This window comes from Thunnus maccoyii, chromosome 2 (genome assembly GCF_910596095.1).
Source record: "Thunnus maccoyii chromosome 2, fThuMac1.1, whole genome shotgun sequence".
In the NCBI taxonomy this organism is placed as follows: domain Eukaryota; kingdom Metazoa; phylum Chordata; class Actinopteri; order Scombriformes; family Scombridae; genus Thunnus; species Thunnus maccoyii.
The window spans coordinates 4,903,395-4,922,328 of record NC_056534.1 but is presented as its reverse complement, the minus strand read 5'-3'; the positions used below and the strand labels follow the sequence as shown (position 1 = coordinate 4,922,328).

The 18,934-nt window shown below is 42.3% G+C and overlaps 2 protein-coding genes across 2 annotated transcripts in view; one reads left to right on the top strand and one right to left on the bottom strand.

The window, feature by feature from the left end:
- Positions 1–598: 598 nt before the first annotated feature.
- On the top strand, positions 599–6,586 carry dla (deltaA). Its single transcript, XM_042388827.1, has 11 exons — positions 599–692; positions 853–1,155; positions 1,449–1,509; positions 1,613–1,870; positions 2,910–2,970; positions 3,078–3,208; positions 3,978–4,147; positions 4,453–4,669; positions 4,813–5,593; positions 5,689–5,797; positions 5,918–6,586. The coding sequence occupies exons 1-11, from the start codon at positions 624–626 to the stop codon at positions 5,921–5,923; spliced, it is 2,166 nt and encodes a 721-aa protein (XP_042244761.1). The 5' UTR covers positions 599–623; the 3' UTR covers positions 5,924–6,586.
- Positions 6,587–13,150: 6,564 nt separating this feature from the next.
- Positions 13,151–18,934, bottom strand: part of zbtb45 (zinc finger and BTB domain containing 45) — an 11,126-nt gene continuing 5,342 nt past the window's right edge. Inside the window, exons 4-6 of the mRNA XM_042393561.1 lie at positions 17,211–17,351; positions 15,196–15,469; positions 13,151–14,113 (exon numbers count right to left, since the gene is read on the bottom strand). Of these exons, the coding sequence (XP_042249495.1) occupies positions 13,707–14,113; positions 15,196–15,469; positions 17,211–17,351 (822 nt within the window). The 3' untranslated portion in view covers positions 13,151–13,706. The remainder of the gene's footprint in view (positions 14,114–15,195; positions 15,470–17,210; positions 17,352–18,934) is intronic.

Sequence of the window (18,934 nt, the reverse complement as noted above, 5' to 3'; positions counted from 1 at the left end):
GGGATCCCATTGTGGAGAGCCGGGCCAGATTGGGAGGTGAAGTCGGGGAGGAGGAGGAGGAGGGGGTCCATTTGCATGTTATTACCATAGCATGTGTCAGGCCGTATATAACAGGCTGCAGGCGGCCTTGGCTGGAGACAGACGCACAGTTCACAGTGAGGAAAGACATTAGGAGGAAGAAGGAAGCATGTTGGACCAGTGACAAATCTGTCCTTGGGTTAGACCAAGACCTTCACACAAAAAGCTACTTCCTAAATTTGTCACTTTCTTAACAAAAAAAGAACAAGGAACCCATCCTTTTTCTTCTCTTTACGCACTGGATTAACGCTTTATTAACGGAACTGGAGGACTTCTCTGTTTTTCAATCTGCCACCGCGCACTCGAACAAGTTCACAAATCTTGTTTTGTGATTTTATTTTTTAAGGTTTGGGATTTACCCTTTGTTGTTCCTCGGGACATGAATGAAAGCGGCGTGGCTGACAGCGGCAGCAGTTGATGAGAAAACCCCGTGAGGCGACAGAAACGTGCTCAATGCATCTTTCTCAGAGGGATTGAACAGGAGGAGGCACCCTGAGGACAAGCCGAGCCCCGAGACTTTTTACACTATTTATTTATTATTTATTATGTATTTATTTAATATGGGGCGCGTCATCCTGCTGACTCTTGCCGTCATGTCCATGTTGCTGTGCCAGGTAAGCTGCTGAATTTCTATTTCTTCCAAACAATGAACCATCACCCCCCCACACACACCCCCATTCCCCTCCCCTCCCTCACTCCCACCACAACACACACGCTCATACAGAAGCGGTACTGTATCTATAGTTGATGATAATAAGCTGCTTTCCTCCGCAGGGGTTTTGTTCGGGAGTTTTTGAGCTGAAGTTGCAGGAGTTCCTAAACAAGAAGGGAGTACAGGGCAACAAAAACTGCTGTAAAGGAGGCCTGACCTCGTCTTACCAGCAGCAGTGCGAATGTAAAACCTTCTTCAGGATCTGTCTGAAGCACTACCAGCCCAACGCCTCCCCGGAACCACCGTGCACTTACGGCGGCGCTGTGACGCCCGTGCTCGGCTCCAACTCCTTCCAGGTCCCCGATGTCATCCCGGAGAGTTCATTCAACAACCCCATCAGGATTAACTTCGGTTTCACGTGGCCGGTAAGTACAGTGATTCATTTCCATTTCACTAGAGTAGAAGTGAAGGCAGCAAAATCGCGCCATTTTTTGGGTAAATCCATGCGTAAAAACGCGCTGCGGCACGATTTCTGACCACAACTAAGGGCTGAGAGCGCTCAAAGTTTACAGGTATTTAGTTTCACCGGATCAGGTTAGGTAGTTTGAGTCTGTATTCAGCACAGCGAGTGTATGGCACAATCGCCTCAGGCCTTTGCTTGATGTTATCGCCACATCTCCGCTGGCCACCTGTCTCATGAAGCCATTTGTGTTCCCAGGGGACCTTCTCGCTGATCATTGAAGCATTACACACCGACTCCAAAGACGACCTCTCCACAGGTAGGAAACAAACACCCAATTCCCTTTTCAATTTCTGTCACGTTTTCCAAACATTTCCCCATCATTTAACCCCTCACTCTCTGTCTCCACATGCGCACTTCAGAGAACCCAGACCGCGTTATCAGCACCATGACCACCCAGAGGCATCTGACGGTGGGAGAGGAATGGTCCCAGGACCTGCACACCGGCGGCAAGACGGAGCTCAAGTACTCCTACCGGTTCGTGTGCGATGAGCACTACTACGGGGATGGCTGCTCGGTGTTCTGCCGGCCGAGAGACGACGCCTTCGGCCACTTCACCTGTGGAGAGCGCGGGGAGATCGTGTGTGACGCCGGGTGGAAGGGGCAGTACTGCACTGAACGTGAGTAACAAAACTTTGCTATAGTATTAGGAGAAATGTGTTTTTGTGTGTGTGAGGTGATGAAAACTTTAAGGAATGACGTTAAAATATATTTTAAGATACAATAAAAGCTCCAATTGGATTTAGAGGATAATGAGATGGGGAAAAAAACACCATAAAGTTTCTTTAAAGTTGTTTTAATCTCCATATTAACACATTATAAGATAACTATGATATTGTTTATGTTTATTTTGGCAAATGTAAAGTTAAAAAAAGTTAATTTCTATGTTGGGTCTATAATCAGAACCCCTGAGTGCCGTTAGAAGGCAACTTGTGCGTAAACACCACACTCCCCCCCCCCCCGCCCCCTCCTTTTTCCTCACACACACACACACACACACACACACACACACACACACACACACACACACACGACCACTTGATTTATTCTAAGGAAAGTTTTTGGGAATAATCTCACGCGTGCCATAAATTTACATGCTACCTTCCGATTCGTTACTCTCGGAGTGGGCCGGGCGCTGATTGGCCGAGGCGGGGGAGGTATTGTTTGAAGTGGGCAGCTGCCGGCAGAGAGGAGACAATGGAGCAGCTGTCGCGCACTGGCAACACACTCGCCAGCTGTCCACTCTTATCTGCCCCAATCCGAGACATTATGGGGAGTGTGTGTGTGTGTGTGTGTGTGTGTGTGTGTGTGCGCACAGAATGAATAAAAGAGTTTTGACCCGCAGCGAAGAAGAAAAAAAAAGAGGGTGGTGGGGTGGGTTGAGGGGGTCTGTGTGTGTGAGTGTACACTTTCTGTGGCACACACACATTCACACACTCCCTCCTTTGTCTATACACTATGTTAAGCAGAAAATTCTTCCACGGTGATAAGGAGATTGAGTTTAAGGTAACAGCCAGTGGGTTTAGGAGCCCCTCCTCATTTATTTTAATGATTTTGTAGGGATTTTAGGTGATGAGTTTTACTTCTTGGAGAGCAAAGAGTTGTTTTTTCTGACTTCAAAAGTGTCTAAAAAAGTGTTTTATTTCTCATCCTGTACAGCAATCTGCCTGCCGGGCTGCGACGAAGAGCACGGCTTCTGTGAGAAACCCGGAGAGTGCAAGTGAGTTTTCCACCAGTTCAGTTCAGTGGGGCATTAATTAATTAGTGGGACATATGAGGTAATGTGAGTGGACTGACCGGTGTTCCCTCCTAATTGGACAACAACAGGTGCAGAGTGGGATTCAAAGGCCGCTACTGCGACGAGTGCATTCGTTACCCGGGCTGCCTCCACGGGACCTGCCAGCAGCCCTGGCAGTGCAACTGTCAGGAGGGCTGGGGGGGACTCTTCTGCAACCAAGGTGAGGAGAGAGTGTGATGAGAGTTTTTGGGGAGGGGGGGGGTGAGGAGTGATGAAGAAAGACTGAGAGGAGAGGAATCAGAGAGCACTGGCGTTTGGGTTAAAAATGGCTAAATTTGGTTAAAAAGTTTAGGTTGCATAGAAATCATGTCTCAACAGCATTTTGTTGAATATCTATCAGCAGGTTCTAACTAAAAGTGAAAGTGTTTTCATTTAAATGCTGTTGAAACAGTGATTTTGGGTAACCTAGACGTCTCAAAAACTCACTTTAAGACCAAATTTAGTCCAGATTTGACCTGGATTTCGGGATGTTCTTGACCTGCAAATCAGCAAATCAGTATTTTTAGGAACAGGTCAGTTGAAACTGACCAAAATTATGCTTACTGCTAAGAGAGATAAAGGGAATAGAAAGTGGACAAGCTGTTCTTGTGGCCAAGTTTCACAAAGTTCAGCAAAAGATCTTTTGCGGTTTCTCTTCATTGTTTCATAAAGATAAAAAAAAAAAAGTCCGTAAAGAGACAAGAGAGGAACAAAGTTAGTAAAACGTCAAGATACCAACAAGAGGGCATCAACACTGTGGTAAAGAAACAACAACAGAGCAGCAGTTGTTTCCAGATGGACAGTGAGGACAGGAAACAAAAAAAAAAAAAACACTGGAAGAAGAGAGAGTCAAGTGTGCAGGAGGACAAAAAGACATTCTGTCGCTGCTGCTGTTGTCCTGCCATGTGTTGTGCTGAGGCTAATCCACATGTGCCGCTGTGTCTTTCCAGATCTCAACTATTGCACTCACCACAAGCCCTGCATGAATGGAGCCACTTGTAGCAACACTGGTCAGGGCAGCTACACCTGTTCCTGCAGGCCCGGCTTCACTGGGGCCAGCTGTGAGATCCAGGTCAATGAATGCGCTGGAAACCCCTGCCGCAACGGAGGAAGCTGCACTGTAAGTGTTGTTTGGTCTTCTTAAATTAACTTGGAATCAGAGTAGAGACATCCTGGCTCGCTTCCAGCAATGTTTGAATGTAGCTTGGCACATTTGTCGCATGCTTTTATCCCCTTCTCCCCCCACATTTTCTGTTTTTACCCACTCTTGACTAAACATCAAACCAGAAAAGCCTCCGAAAATGAAAGCGTTATAAAACTATCAAACAAATACAGCATGCTGAAATTCATAAGGGTGCATTTTGTAGCAGCTGCAGTTATAAGACAGACCTTGATGTCAAGCCTGTTCTATTTTTTCCCCCGCAGGATTTGGAAAACACATATACCTGCACTTGCCCTCACGGTTTCTATGGCAACAACTGCGAGCTGAGTGCCATGACGTGCGCTGATGGGCCCTGCTCCAACGGTGGCCGCTGTGCTGACAACCCTGACGGAGGCTATTTCTGCCAGTGCCCCACAGGATACGCAGGATTCAACTGCGAGAAGAAGATTGACCACTGCACCTCCAGCCCCTGCTCCAACGGTGAGAGTGACTGTCAAGGGAGGCGGTTCAATCACACAGATTTTATCTTTGAGATGTGCAGATTGCTGTTAGTGTGCCTCGAATGGCAAACTATCAGACGTGTCGTACCAAACACTAAAGTCAGTCTCCTACTTTGTCCACAGGTGCACGCTGTGTGGATCTCGTCAACTCGTACTTGTGTCAGTGTCCAGATGGTTTCACCGGCATGAACTGCGACCACAACGGGGACGAGTGCTCGGCGTATCCTTGCCAGAACGGCGGCACATGCCAGGAAGGTCCTGACGGCTACACCTGCAGCTGCCCGCCGGGATACACCGGCCGCAACTGCAGCTCGCCCATCAGCCGCTGTGAACACAACCCTTGCCACAACGGTGCCACCTGCCACGAGAGAAACAACCGCTACGTCTGCGCGTGTGTTCCCGGCTACGGCGGCAGAAACTGTCAGTTCTTGCTTCCAGAGCACGCCGCCATCCGAGGGTCAGAGGTGCCCTGGATGGCCGTCGGGTCCGGTGTGGCCCTGGTGCTGCTGCTGTTGGCGGGATGTGCTGTACTTGTTGGATTTTTCCGATCAAAAGTCCAGCGTGGCGGTCAAGTAGAAACCGCCGGTGAGGGAGAAACAATAAATAACCTGACGAACAACTGTCATCGCAGTGACAGAGACCTGGCGGTCAGCGTGATGCCGACGCCAGGCGTCAAAAATATCAACAAGAAGATGGACTTCTGCAGTGGTGACCCCGATGAGGGATCCTCACCAGAAAGGAGCAGCTACAAGAGCCGCCATCCGCCTGCAGACTACAACCTCGTACACGAGGCGAACTACGAGCAGGCGGCTAAAGAGGCCATGCTGGAGGCGGCCTGCGAGGACAAGTGCCAATCCCTGGACTCGTTTGAGTTTGAGGAGAAACGCAGCAAACGTTTAAAATGGTAAATGTTTCTGACATTTGCACAAATGAGATCTAATATCGAGGCTGTGTGTATGATCAAGCTAACATTTTTCTTTTCATTTTTCTTCCCAAAAGCGATGCATCAGAAAAGAAAGCCCCAGAAATGTCTGCATGTGCGGACACCAAGTACAAATCTGTGTTTGTGATGTCAGAGGAAAAGGACGAATGTATAATTGCAACTGAGGTGAGTTTCATACGTTTCATTTTGTTTACATTTCAGTGGAAACATGTCTTCTCTCTGTGGTCATTTGACCGACAAACACTGACGTCTTTTTGTCTTTTTTTTTTTTTTTTGCGTCTCCAGGTGTAACGAGCCACCAATGGGCTGCCCGTTGCTCATTTGCTCTATGGGAGAGTTTTTATACTCCTTCAGATGCTGCTCTAACCCTAGGGGGAGGTGTCCCACCTTGAGACTGCTGCTGATACTGAGACGTTTAACTGATATTCAGAGTGAGCTGGTTCTCTACTGGAAACTAAGCGCAGGCAGCGGCGGCCTGTGGGATAAGAACTGGCGGGGTAACAAAAAAACAAAAAAAAAAAAAAAAAAAAATTTAAAAACAAAAGTTTACGGTTGAAAGTAAACTGCCACTTAGCTTTCTGTTCTGCCTTTTTTTTTTTATCGGGGGGAGTGGGGATAAAAAAAAATAAAATATAAATGGACGCTGTCACATGGCGATAACGTGCGACGCTACGATGTTTGTTTTTGCAACATTTGCACCCAGGCCTTTTCTCTAACCCACACGCCGTTGCTGAGCGCAGGAACTGCATCAAACGGTGGATGTTTGGCCATACTGGCCTGTTCTTCACGAGGCTGTGCACCCATCACTAGACCTGTGAAGACTGTATGTATACTTGATCACTGTATTAACCGAAGTGCGTGTTCTTCCTTAAGCCCTCCAAACCATTTATGACATAGTATTGTTCTTTTTTTTTGTTTTTTTGTTTTGTTTCTTTTTTTGGGGACATGAAAAAAAACTTTTGTCTTAATTAAAAAAAAAAAATATTGCTTTTTTTTGATACAGATTGTCCTTTTGTAAAATAAAGAAAGAAAAAAAAACCCGAGAAAAAAGTTTAAAATTATGATTTAATTTAAGTTAATTTAATGATTTTGTGTTATTTTTATTTTGTATTGTATATTTGTGATGTTTGTTATGATTATTTAAGTTGGTTTCTTTAATGATGATATTTGCAAAGGCACTTCAGGTCAATGGGACTTTTTTTTTTTTTTTAAGAAAATGTTATTTAAGAGGGATTGTACTGTACAAATTGTTATGTTACTGTCTCCTTTACCGTTTTTGAATGAAGGAATTAGCCAAGACTATTTTTCCAAATAAATATTGCTAAACATGAAATTTTAATTGCGTCCAAACTTTTGTTTTGTCCGTCTGCAAAGCGCTCTGAAAAACACTTCTTTAGGGGTCTGTGAGCAAAGTTAATCAGTAACATCTGTTGTCTTCCCCTGGCGACCCCATAGTGGGCTTTTCTATGCCGACACTGTTGGCTACTGCCAGAAGTTGAAAGTGTCTCCCTGGAGACGGGAGAGGGGGCCTATTCATATAAAACAATGTCCCTACGCTAGATTTACCACTCCTATTTCTCCTCCTAAAGAACAAGTCAGGTAATTCATGGCTCTAAAATTCACATCAATGTAGAGTAACGCCTACTGGACATCCAACACTTTAGCTTCTGGGTTTTTTCCACATCAAAAATAACTTTTGTGTGGCTTTTCCTTTACACTGCTGTAAAGTTTTGTCATATCTGAACCCAGCCATCATGTAAAATAAACATAAGTGCTATTTTTCAATTTACATTTTACATGTTTCTCACCATCACCTCTTTAAATTCCCTTCAGTTTTCTTTCTTAATTGCCCCACAAAGACGCTGATTGTATTTAGACACAAATAACTGTAAATCATCAGCCCGGTAGAGGTGGCCTCTGGAGGGGTTTATAACCCCACGGCATTATGGGAGCAGACTTCAGCAGACAATGATGGAATTGACAATGGGCCACACAAAAGGCCACCCTTGGGAGAGCCTGCATGTCCCTCGGCATGCTGGGAGAAAGAGAGTAACAGGAACAGATGTTGTTGAGTAACAGATGCCTTCTGGCCAGAGTTCAGCCACGACCAGCCAGACCTTCAAAGGCCCGAGCTGCAGAGAAAAAAAAAAGATTATCTATGGGCCTTCGAGAGAAGGACAGCTTTTACATTGTCTCCCTGATAAATTTGTTGGGATTTTTTTTGAGAAATGGCCGAGATAAGAAAACACATAATAAAAGAGGACTTTTGTGTTGAGTGATGAATCAGATAGTACAGTACTGCTGCACTCTCAAAAAGCATTCAATCAACATCTTTACAGAATAAAAGTTATTTTAACATCTGAAAGAAAATATAACTGGAGTCGAACCACTTTTGAGGGCAAAAACAAGTCATTTGATAAGAGCGAGCATGTTGATGTTTCTTTTTTTTTTTTTTTTTAAAGAAAGATGAATAAACCTGACAGCTAGAGCTGGGTATCGTTCTAAACCTTTTGAGACAGGCCTGCAACCAATGATTATTTTCATTATTGAATCTGTCAATTATTTTCTTAATTAGTTGTTTAGTCTATAAAACGTCAGAAAATAGTGAAAAAAGTCTGGTTTTTTTTGTCAGACTAAAAGTTCAAAACACAAAGATATTCAGTTTACTGTTGTAGCATATGTTCTTGCTTCAGAAGCCAGTTTATACAATTATACATTAATTAACAAAACTGTTGCCAATTAATTTTCAGTTGATTGACTAACCAATTAATTTACTAACAGCTTTCGGTCTAACGTTAAAACAAAACACTTTTTCAATGCCGTAGTTTGATATTTAAATATTTAATCCTCTGGTATCACTTCTCTTTAATATTGACATTATTAAAATGTCTATATAAGTATGTAGCAATATATGTAGCAAGTATATGTATATAAATATAATATATAGTATATAGTGAACAGCTCAGCAGAACCAAACCATCAAATCTGACATATAAAGGTTTGAAAACGCCCTTAAACTGAGATTTAAAGTGATGAATGTGAAAACAAACTGTGTACATTCATCATTCTGCACAGTAAAAGGTCAAACACACAAGTAAAGGAACAGGAAGAAAAACTTATAGCTGACTGGGAGGGGACTTTTAAAGCATCTTCCATAAACTTCACTATGAAAACAACAATAATCTGACTCCATATCAAGCAAAAAGCACCTGATCAAACATTGAGTGCAAACTTTCAGTACATCTACCGGCTGCTTCAGACACAATCCAGTCAGAGCTCAGGAATGTTGACGTTCAGTTTGCATGATGCCTTATCAGCTCTGATTTGTGCAAACGCAAACACACACACACACACACACACACACACACACACACACACACACACACACACACACACACACAATCATTTTATCGTCAGTTGAAAAAAGATCCAGGACGAGCAGCTGGCCTGGAGCCATAGAAGACTTTTATTTGGAGAAAGAAATCTTTGAAATCACTCATTTTTAAAATTCAATTAATTCATTGAGTACGACATCTAAGTTCTCAGAAAAAGTTAAAATCATGCCTTTAGTCTTTTTATACATAAAAGATGTGGTTTTACGATGACATGTGATTTTTTTTATTTTTTTTTTATAAAATGACTGTTTCTTCTTCTGACATATTTAACCTCTGTTAAAGAAATATTAATGTAGAAAAACAATTATCAACTTCCCTCCCAGTAAAACAAAAAAACAGAAAACATAAAAGGCATAACACAGTACGTTACAATGCGCTGACATGGCTTCAAAGCACACATATTACAGTACTGTACAAGGGTCCGCCTCAGACAAAATGCACCAAAACCACTTCCACTGCTGAGGATAGATCAAACCTCTGAAACAGCTCAACACTGCTTATTTACCAAACCCAGACCACAGCATGGTGTTGGCAACTGGCAAATGAGGTAAATATTTCCAAAAAAGCACCAAAGGTTTGGCGTTAAAATTTATATATAGCTTATAACCAACAGTGCGTTGGAGGCGTCTCAGTCCAGCTTCTCTTAAAACTCTTTTTTTAAAATCATCCACGACGCTGGCTGCTGAAACAAACAACTGAGTCTGCAAATTAGTTTGCAATGTTCAGAGGCCAATGAACGCATGCTGCCAGGCCTGCTCCGTGTAAATAAGCAGTTTTTTTTTTTCCACATTGAAATGGGACATTTAATGTCAATATTTATAGTGAAGTCCAGACAGAAAGGATCTGAATCTACGTCTTTGCTGGATTCACTCTTTTAAATGAAAACCGATTAAAGTGATATTTTTAGTTCAAATTATCTCATCACTCGCAAAAAAGTTCTCAAGCTCAAGCTGTCTCACTTGTTAGGGAGGTCCACTTATGAAATCATGTCAATTAGAAGGCTCTTACAAAAGCTTAAGGAAACTACTGAATATCATATAATGCTTCGACTGACAAACATGAAGGAAAATTAGCAAAAAGCAGGGACACAAAAGGTCTTTTTAAGATCACCTTAGGTGTAAAAAAAAAAAAAAGGAAAACAAAAACAATCTTAGGCCAAATACTTGAGGGGAAAACAACATCTAGGTCTAAATAACATGATGTGCAAACTTAATTGTGCATAGAGATCAAATTGTAATAAATATTAATGTGATAATTAATATTATCACTAGTTTGACTTTGTCAAAACTTGTAGGGGTGATTGTACATTTTCATGATTAATTTAGTTTTACTAAAATGTTAAAAAGTTGTTGTTGTTTTTTTTTTTTAATAGTGCTGCGAGAAAAGCTTTTATTTTTTAAGCAACAAACACTTCCCATTTATTATTAACCAGAGCCCCAAAAGACAAACACAACCAAACACTCAATAAAAATCCTGATAAAAATCACTGATTTGTCATAGTTATTCCACCAAGATTAACTTCCTCTGAATGGCTCTTCACTTTAAAAATTCTTTTTTTTCATTTTTTTCTTTTTTTAAATGTTCTGCCTTATTTCTGCATCAAAGAATCACATGAGCAACAAATAACAAACTGAGCGTTATAGCCATGTACAGGAATTTTACATAGAAGTACTTTAGTTAAGTTTTCAAAAAGTAAACGGATCTATCTTAGCTTTAGTTTTCACTGTTTCTTCGTTTGATGTAGCTTAAAAGATGTGAAGCATAATGCCTGTCTTTGGACCACCGAGGTAATTGTAGGTGTGTGTATGTGTATGAATGTGTGTGTGTCTGTGTGTGTGTAAAACATGCTGAAATGTTTCCCAAACATTTCAAATGAGAAAATAGTGTCCCTCCGAGCCGTCGGGGGCTCGTCCTGGTTCGAGGTATATGAATTGTGGGGCCGACCGGTGGCGCCTGTGGAAAATGTTACAAAGCTGTCTGATGGATGATGGTGAATTTCATTCACGCTGCTGTGCATCACGCCTCCTCCTGCCCACCTCCCCTCCTCCCCCCTCCTCCCCTCCCCTCCCCTCCCTCCCTCCCTCCCTCCCTGCAGTAGTCTCGCTTGGACTACTTTCCCTCTCCTTCTAATAATTCATCAATTTTTTTTTTCTCACCCTGGTTTGCACCCTGAATAGCGCCGAGGTCCATTCACATTCAATTCAGTTAATTCAAGAGGTTTTTTTTTTTTTCCTTCACATTACAAAAAGAGGAAAACTTTTACAATAAAGTGGTTCTTAAGGTGCGTTCAGACTGAATGCAAATACCTTTTTCGTGAGCGTCTGACCACTGAAGTGCTATAACAGCCGGTGTTGGCAAGTTAATGACTCACTGACTACAAGCTGCCAGGAGCTCCAGTTCTTATCTTCTTCTGGTTTCTCTTCTTTTTCTTCTCGTCTCTGCTACGTTCCAGCAGCAGCTTTGACCACATTTTTTTTTAGGTCCAGTTGAAACATTTTCATCTCCAAAATGATGAGTCTTAAGCCTAAGTTTGCGCCACCTAAAACAAACGTGTGTCTGTTTGCGTCAGCGTTTGCAAAGCTCATAAATTTTAACGGGTGGTTTTAAAGTTGAATGATTTTTTTTCTCCACATAATTAAAAGCGGATTCGTTTACATCCATAATTTTACACACGCTGTAAACTAGAGATGTGCCGGTATGCAGTTTTTACCGTTTACTGTGGTGAAACACTCTGATGGTAACAACACCGCCGACCATTTCAATTAGCTTGATTAACGCTGTTTTCAGAGAGCACCATGATGCAACACAACTCTCCCGTCTTTATTAGCAGTTTTACCTCCATAAACCACAAGAAAACAGATTTTTACCTGTCAAATAGAGACACAGCCTCTCCTGTCTGTCAAGCTCCAGCTTCTGTAGCCATGACTTGCTAACGTTAGCTTGTCGCCCTACTGAAGTGTGGCTAGTTTATGGTTAAGTGATCAACAACGTGCAGGAGTTTTAAGTTCTTTCAGAACTATTAACATTCATTACAACTCAGAACATGCATTAAATCTACAAGGAAGCTGACTGGAAATAGTTCACTGTCTGTTTAAACAACCAATCTGCTTTTGTTTATGATGCGTTTTTGATGTGAGTTCATTTGCAGCGTACAGCAACATACAATTCATGGTTCAGTTTGTTCGGTTTGATTAAATCTAAGGTTTTAGATTATGGTATGAGGTAATTTTACTATATAATAGTATTTCAGAAAAGTAAGATGATTATCATGTTTATACCATTTACTGTGATAATTTTGTCCACAATAATCGTAACGTGAAAATTAGATACTGGCACATCCCAAGTTTAAACATCAATGTGTTGTTTGACCATATTAACTTCAGTTATCACCTTCAAAAGGTGTTTGCAAAATCTTATTTTTAATATTTTAAAGGCTCCACTGGTTACATAATGAGGCTATAAAGTTTAAGACCAGATTTCAGCACAGTGAGACCGCTCCAGACCAACGACTGCTTTCACCACAAAGACGGTCAACTGGTCAAAGCTAACGTTACATAGATGGCATTTATTTTCTCTAATGCTGATGCTACGAGCTGTTGTGGGCTGTTTGCTGTCATTACAGTTGGGAATACGCAAACGACAACTATGTAAACTGAGATTAGCAAACTTAATTTACCCGTACAATAAGGAGAATGCTACTGAGAAACCTTTAATATGTAATCCTTCCTCCAACTTTAAGGAAAATTCTGTTTTTTACATCCTCATAGTCTGGGTCATCGTCAAGGCTGAAAACCGGGAGCGTAGCGATGTCACTACATTGAAGTCCAACAGGACACTAGCATTAAAATGCTAAGGCAGGTTGTAAACAAACCCCAGTTATTTTCACGTTTGACTTTAAGCACTTGGCAACAACAGGAACTTCTTAAGGCCGTGACACCGAACTCCAATTTTCAACGAGAATTAAATGAATTGACAGTGAATCAAACCCTGCAAACCCCCCCCCCCCCCCAACCCTTCCTTCCCCTTGTTTCCCCTCACTTGCATCTCCTTATATATATATATATATATATATATATATATATATATATATAACCCCACAAACCCCATCCCATCCCACCCTCACTCCACCTAGACACCCTTCAATTCCCCACTCCCAAACCCGCTCTGTATTCCTAACCTCTTTGGTGACTCTCTGGTGTCTTTGAAACAGGGTTCCTACACATGGTCCATTTCAAAATTCAAGATTTTTTTTTTCCTCAAGAAAATTAACTTTTTGGCTGTTTTCTGAATGGCTGTTCAAACACTGTGTATGATTGTTAGCGATGTTCTACAGCTTATGATTAGTCCTCACAGCAGCAAATGTAACAACACAGGACAACTACTGCATATAAGATGGGTTATTGGGGAGGGAACAATATATTTTTACAAACGTATCCAGGACTTTTGTGCAATTCCAAAAAAACCTTCTAAATTTACATAATTCTTCAACTTCAAAAAGGCCTTCCAGACCTGTGTAGGAACCCCGATTGAAAGTGACGCTAAGCTAAAACAAGGGGAACCTGTAAGTGCTGTTCCCACCTGAACAAAGGATCAACAAGGCTGTTAGGACCAAATAAGTGTTGGTTCAAGGAATGGGCTAACTCACCTCCCCCTCTCCCCCGTTCCCTCCCCTTCTCTCTCTAGGTGGAGGAAGCTCCGTGGCTGGGCATGTTGGCCATGCTGCCGACCATGCCAGCCGCGCCAGCCATACCTGAGGGCCCTCCCAGAGCTGGAGGGCTGTGCTTGGTAGGTGAGGTCATGTCGGCGCCACGCCCCTGGCCTTGGGGTGCGTGGTGAGCGTGCTGCAGGGCGTGGCGCTCCAGCAAGGTGCGGTGGGTGAAGGCCCTGTGGCACACATTGCACTGGAAGGTGCGCTCGGCACGGTGGGTGCGCATGTGCACGTTGAGCGAGCTTTTCTGGGTGAAACGCTTGCCGCACATGGAGCACTGGAAGGCCCTGACGCCAGTGTGCACCACCATGTGTTTGAGGAGGTAGTCACGCAGGGAGAAGGAGCGCCAGCAGATGGAGCACTGGTGAGGTTTCTGACCTGGAGGGCCAGAGCGGTCACACAGACACACACAGACAGACAAAGAGCAACAGAATCAGTGCTTCTGAATCCTTTTCCAGTATAATCAGAGTGGTTTAGGTTTAATGAGGCAAGCAATGTCTGCTGTTAATAGCAATCAATATTTCCATTTAATAAAAAATCTAAGCAGGGCAGAAATGCATCTTCTGAAACAGCATTGAGAGCATCACAGGACACTAAAACATTTGAATCTAGCAGCACTCAACTCCTCACTGATTCAGCAATCAAATGAAAAGTGTAAAAAGAAGTGTTGCAGTTTTTTAGGCAGATGTATTCAGACATGAATCTCTACACTATCAACACTAAATGACAGCAGCTGGTTGATGTCTCATAGTTAAAAATACTCCAACAACATCATGAAATGTCTCACGATCTACTCAAGAAGCTTAAAGTTCAACAACACTGACACATTAAAGCTGATGTGTTGTTGGCAGCTGTTGTCCACTGGGCTCCAGGGTCTGTTGTTTTAATCTGTTTTAATTAAATTAAGCATATGTAAATTGTGATTGAAGAAAAATAATATGAGTGTCTTTAAACGCCACAATCAATTTCTAGCCACTAGGAGGCGGCAGAACTCCACAACACCCTGATGGACACATAGCTCTGACACATTATCACTTTATGACATGACAGCAAAGAGCTTTGCTATAGACACATCCAGTAGACGCAGTGCAACAGTATTTGGAGTCATGTCTTTGCCTACTGATGAATTTATGTGCAATATTCACTTTGCTTTTAGCTCCGGTTTGGTCTCCACCGACTCCTGAGAAGAATTTAGCTATTTAGCAGCTAAATGTTCCACTTTCTTCACCACCTAGTAGATAACTTTATCTGTCTACTGTTTCTACCTTCTTACTATCTCCTTCTCAGAGCATTTTCACTAAAAACAGATGCCTGTTGCTGGAAACAAAGAGAGCGTTGAGACTGAACCATACAGTAAATGTGGGTTTATCCCAAAAGCCTAAAGACGCCGTAGGGTTATATATAATTAGAGGAGCACTAAGTGAAGAAATGACAGATGATAGAAGAAAGCTGTGTCTCACCGGAGTGGATGAACATGTGCTTGCTGTAGTTCTTCCTGGAACGTAAAGATTTGCCACAGTGCGTGCAGTCAAACGAGGTCTCGGATCCCTGGGAGGAAGGGGAGGGGCCTGCAGAGCAGGATGAGGTGGAGGGAGGCGGGGCCGGGGTCATCGGTGCCGGGGGCGGAGCCTGCTGACTGGGCTCAGTCCCCGCCATGCTGTCAATCCCACCCATGGGCCCGCCCACGTAGAACGGAGCTGGCTGCGACTGGCTCACTGGGTACTGGAAAAGAAGCTGAGGAGGGAAACGACATCGACCGTGAGCTTAATAATCTAGACATTATTAGAATAAAAAAGCGCCTGACGTTTTGTTCTTGTATTCTATTCTTATGTGCAGTATGTGTTTAAATGAGAACGGTGGTGTTTTTGTGCCGTGTGGTTTTGTTTTGTTCATGTGTCGTTGGGGAAAAGTGCTTCATAATTAATTCTGATGCAGAATTACAGTTGACATTTTCAAGTAGGTATGCACACTGTCTTTTTTGCCGTGTATTACTGCTAATATTCACTGCACTGTTATGTACAGTTTATTTCTACTAGTTTTTAAATGTCTCCTTTATGTGTCATATCTTTTTTATCTCTTTTTTCATGTTTACAGTATTTTTTAATCTGTATTTTTCATCTCTTGTGAAGCATTAATGTGTATGAAACATGCAATATATATATATATATATAATTAGCATTTTAATCAACTTATCTATGGCACAAAGTAAATTATAAATCACTTTTAAGTTTAATTTCTATTTTATTGAAGTTCAAAGTTGACAAATCAAATTAATTTGCAGTTGTGGAGTTACCTTTCCACATGGTTTTTTATCATCTACTCAACAAAACTTCAAATGCAAATGCAGGCCCTCGTTTGCATTTTCACTTTCAAAGTCAACCTGTCAATCAAAATGTGTAGGAAGTGCCTTGAAAAGAGCAGTTCATCACACTAACACTGAAGCCTTTGTTTGGTGTTCTGTGTTATCTTTGTTTCATTATGCTAAGTTGAGTGTTTTTTTTTTTGTTGCATTGCCTTAAACTCTTTCTGCCAATCACCTCATCATCAAACCAGCAGGAAGAACCAGACGTCTATGCTAAAAAAGAACTGTCTTTTAGAAAGCTTTCAGCGACAGATTTGATTGCCATATCCGTGTCTTTTTTAGATGCAGTGAATCTAACAGGTCCTGCAGGAAAACCATTCATATAATTCATTCATTCATTCACTTGTGGGCAGCGTCAACTTCCTTGTTGAAGGTACAGGAGTATCTTTGAAAACTGTAGTTAACTTGAAGCTACATTTAAGCACATTATGGCTGCAGCTAACAATTATTTTTTGGGGGGTTAACTGATTCCCTCTTATACATATAAAATGTCAGGAAACTGTGAAAAATGTCCATCACAAGTTATGTTACACAAGTTCCTGGTGATAAAATCAGACATCTTTATATAGGCTATGTTATGCACGGCTGTAATAAACAGAGTAGAAGAAGTAGAGGTTGCAAACTGGACACAAAACTGGTCACCGGTCAGAAAAATGGACAAAGGGCTTCATGAATTTGTTTCAATTAGTTAAGTTGTAATTGTTCTTTCATGTCAGTTAGTATTAGTTGCAGCCATGTTTTCACGCTTTATGGGAATATCCGGGAAGATGCCGACAGCGGAAACAGCTGATCAGTCATGCGAGTTAAATGTTCCCTACGTCTTAGAACTTATTTGATAAAGGTGTTTCCATCTCCCATTCAGCGCATTAACTCTTTCTCCTCCAGAACCACCTCGAGCGAGCGTAAAAACTTTTTTTTGCAAAATTGGGGAAGTTTAAAATGCGTTACTTCAAAATGCACATAAAAATGCAGCTAGTGTCAACAATATGTTTGTTTTCCAGCTCCGACAATCACTTTTAACTCTCACAGTTTGCAGCAAAATTTGGTTCTAACTGCATTGCAGATCAAGAGTGGTCAGTGAGTGTGACATGATAAGGATGTGGGAGCACTGACCTGGTTGTTGATGGACTGTGTGGTTGGGGGCGGAGTCATAGGCTTGTTGACCCGTCCTCTGGGGTTAAAAGCCATGGCCTGAGGAGGCTCGCTCTGGGGCCAGAAACTCTCTGAAAACACCCCTTGCTCATCATAGAAATCCTGAAAGACACACACACACACACACACACAGTCATAATTAAAGATCCAGACAGACATACATACACATACACATACACACGGCTTTGATGGTACTCCTGTTTTGGCTTTAGTTCAGGTCTCAAGTTCAGAGACGTATATGAAGACCCTACTTGACATGCACCTCCATACAGGTGTTAGATCCTTCGTCTGTGCTCTGACTCCTCCTGTGAGTGCACCTAACACATGTCAAACACAGGAGCTGAAGTTTTTCGTGCTGCTGTAATAAAATCTCCCTCCATGTACAGATACAGACTGACCGAATCCCTCATTATTTACATTTACAACCTAGAAGATTGTTGGAAAGATCAACTCGCACGGTGCCATCTGACCACTCAAGCTATATTACTGTCAGCAGCAGCAGCGCAATCGAAAGCAGGGTTTTGATGTATGGCTGGGGAGATAATAAAGCCTCTTTCTATGGTGAAAGCTCAACGTACTACTACATCTTATAAATACACATGCAAACATAATCAAATGAAGAAAACACATGCAGCATTTAGAAAAAAAAATGCTGAAAAGTGGGAAAACAATCAAATACACAAAAGCACTGCAGAAGCAGAAAAAAAAAAACACAAATATAGAAACAATGCAAGTTGCAGCAGAACACAGCAGAAGTGATGATAACGGGTGTATTTTAGGAGGCAATAATTATGTGAAAAGAAAATATATGGGCCTATTATTTAAAAACTTTGCTGATTCATATTTTCCTTTGTCTATTAGGCCTTTATTGATAGGCTTACTGCCCCCACCCTGAACTCTCTCTTTATCTCTCTCTCTCTCTCTCACAGTGCCACAGACACACACAGGCTACATACAGCCTATACATGTACTGTCTGTGGTAGACCTTCATTCTAAAAACGCATTCAGAATCAAAAGCCTGATTCTGCCGCTTTGGCATCCACCCTTGATCGATGATAGCGGGCGCTGGTAACAGGGCGAATTCGATTTAAAGTGCAACTTGCACCAGCCGTTCGATAGCCAACCTCCAACACACTAAATCTTTAAACATCCGCCCTCTGATGAAACACAGCCAACCGACACAGTGAGACCGACAACACAAAGCAAGAGAGCCGCTTCAAAGTATTTTACTAGACGGACACGATCGCAGCGCTGAGATCCAGCGTCAGAATCACTGTGGTGACGTGCTGGTTTGACAGTCTTTAAACCTCTTCATACTGGGAGATTAGAGCAGCAACACTAGAGCTTTCAGTAAAGCAAAGAGAGACAGACAGACAGAGATTGCTTTGATATTGTGTTTTTTTCTGATCACAGATATTCACTTTTATGGAACAGACCACAGATCTCAATAAACGACTTAGGCAGGCGGAGCTGGAAGACCTGATGGCACCAACATGGCAGGTCATGGAAGGACTTTTATGACGTCCATAGTGACGGACACAGTGACTCCATTGGCTGCTTTAGCAGTAGCCTCACTAACCAAGCTAAACTTATTGATATACTGTAAGGTTGCGCTCAGACCTACATTATGCCGCTTTCATGTAATGTCCGATGGATGGGAAGGGTTGGAAAGATTCCCATGTTAA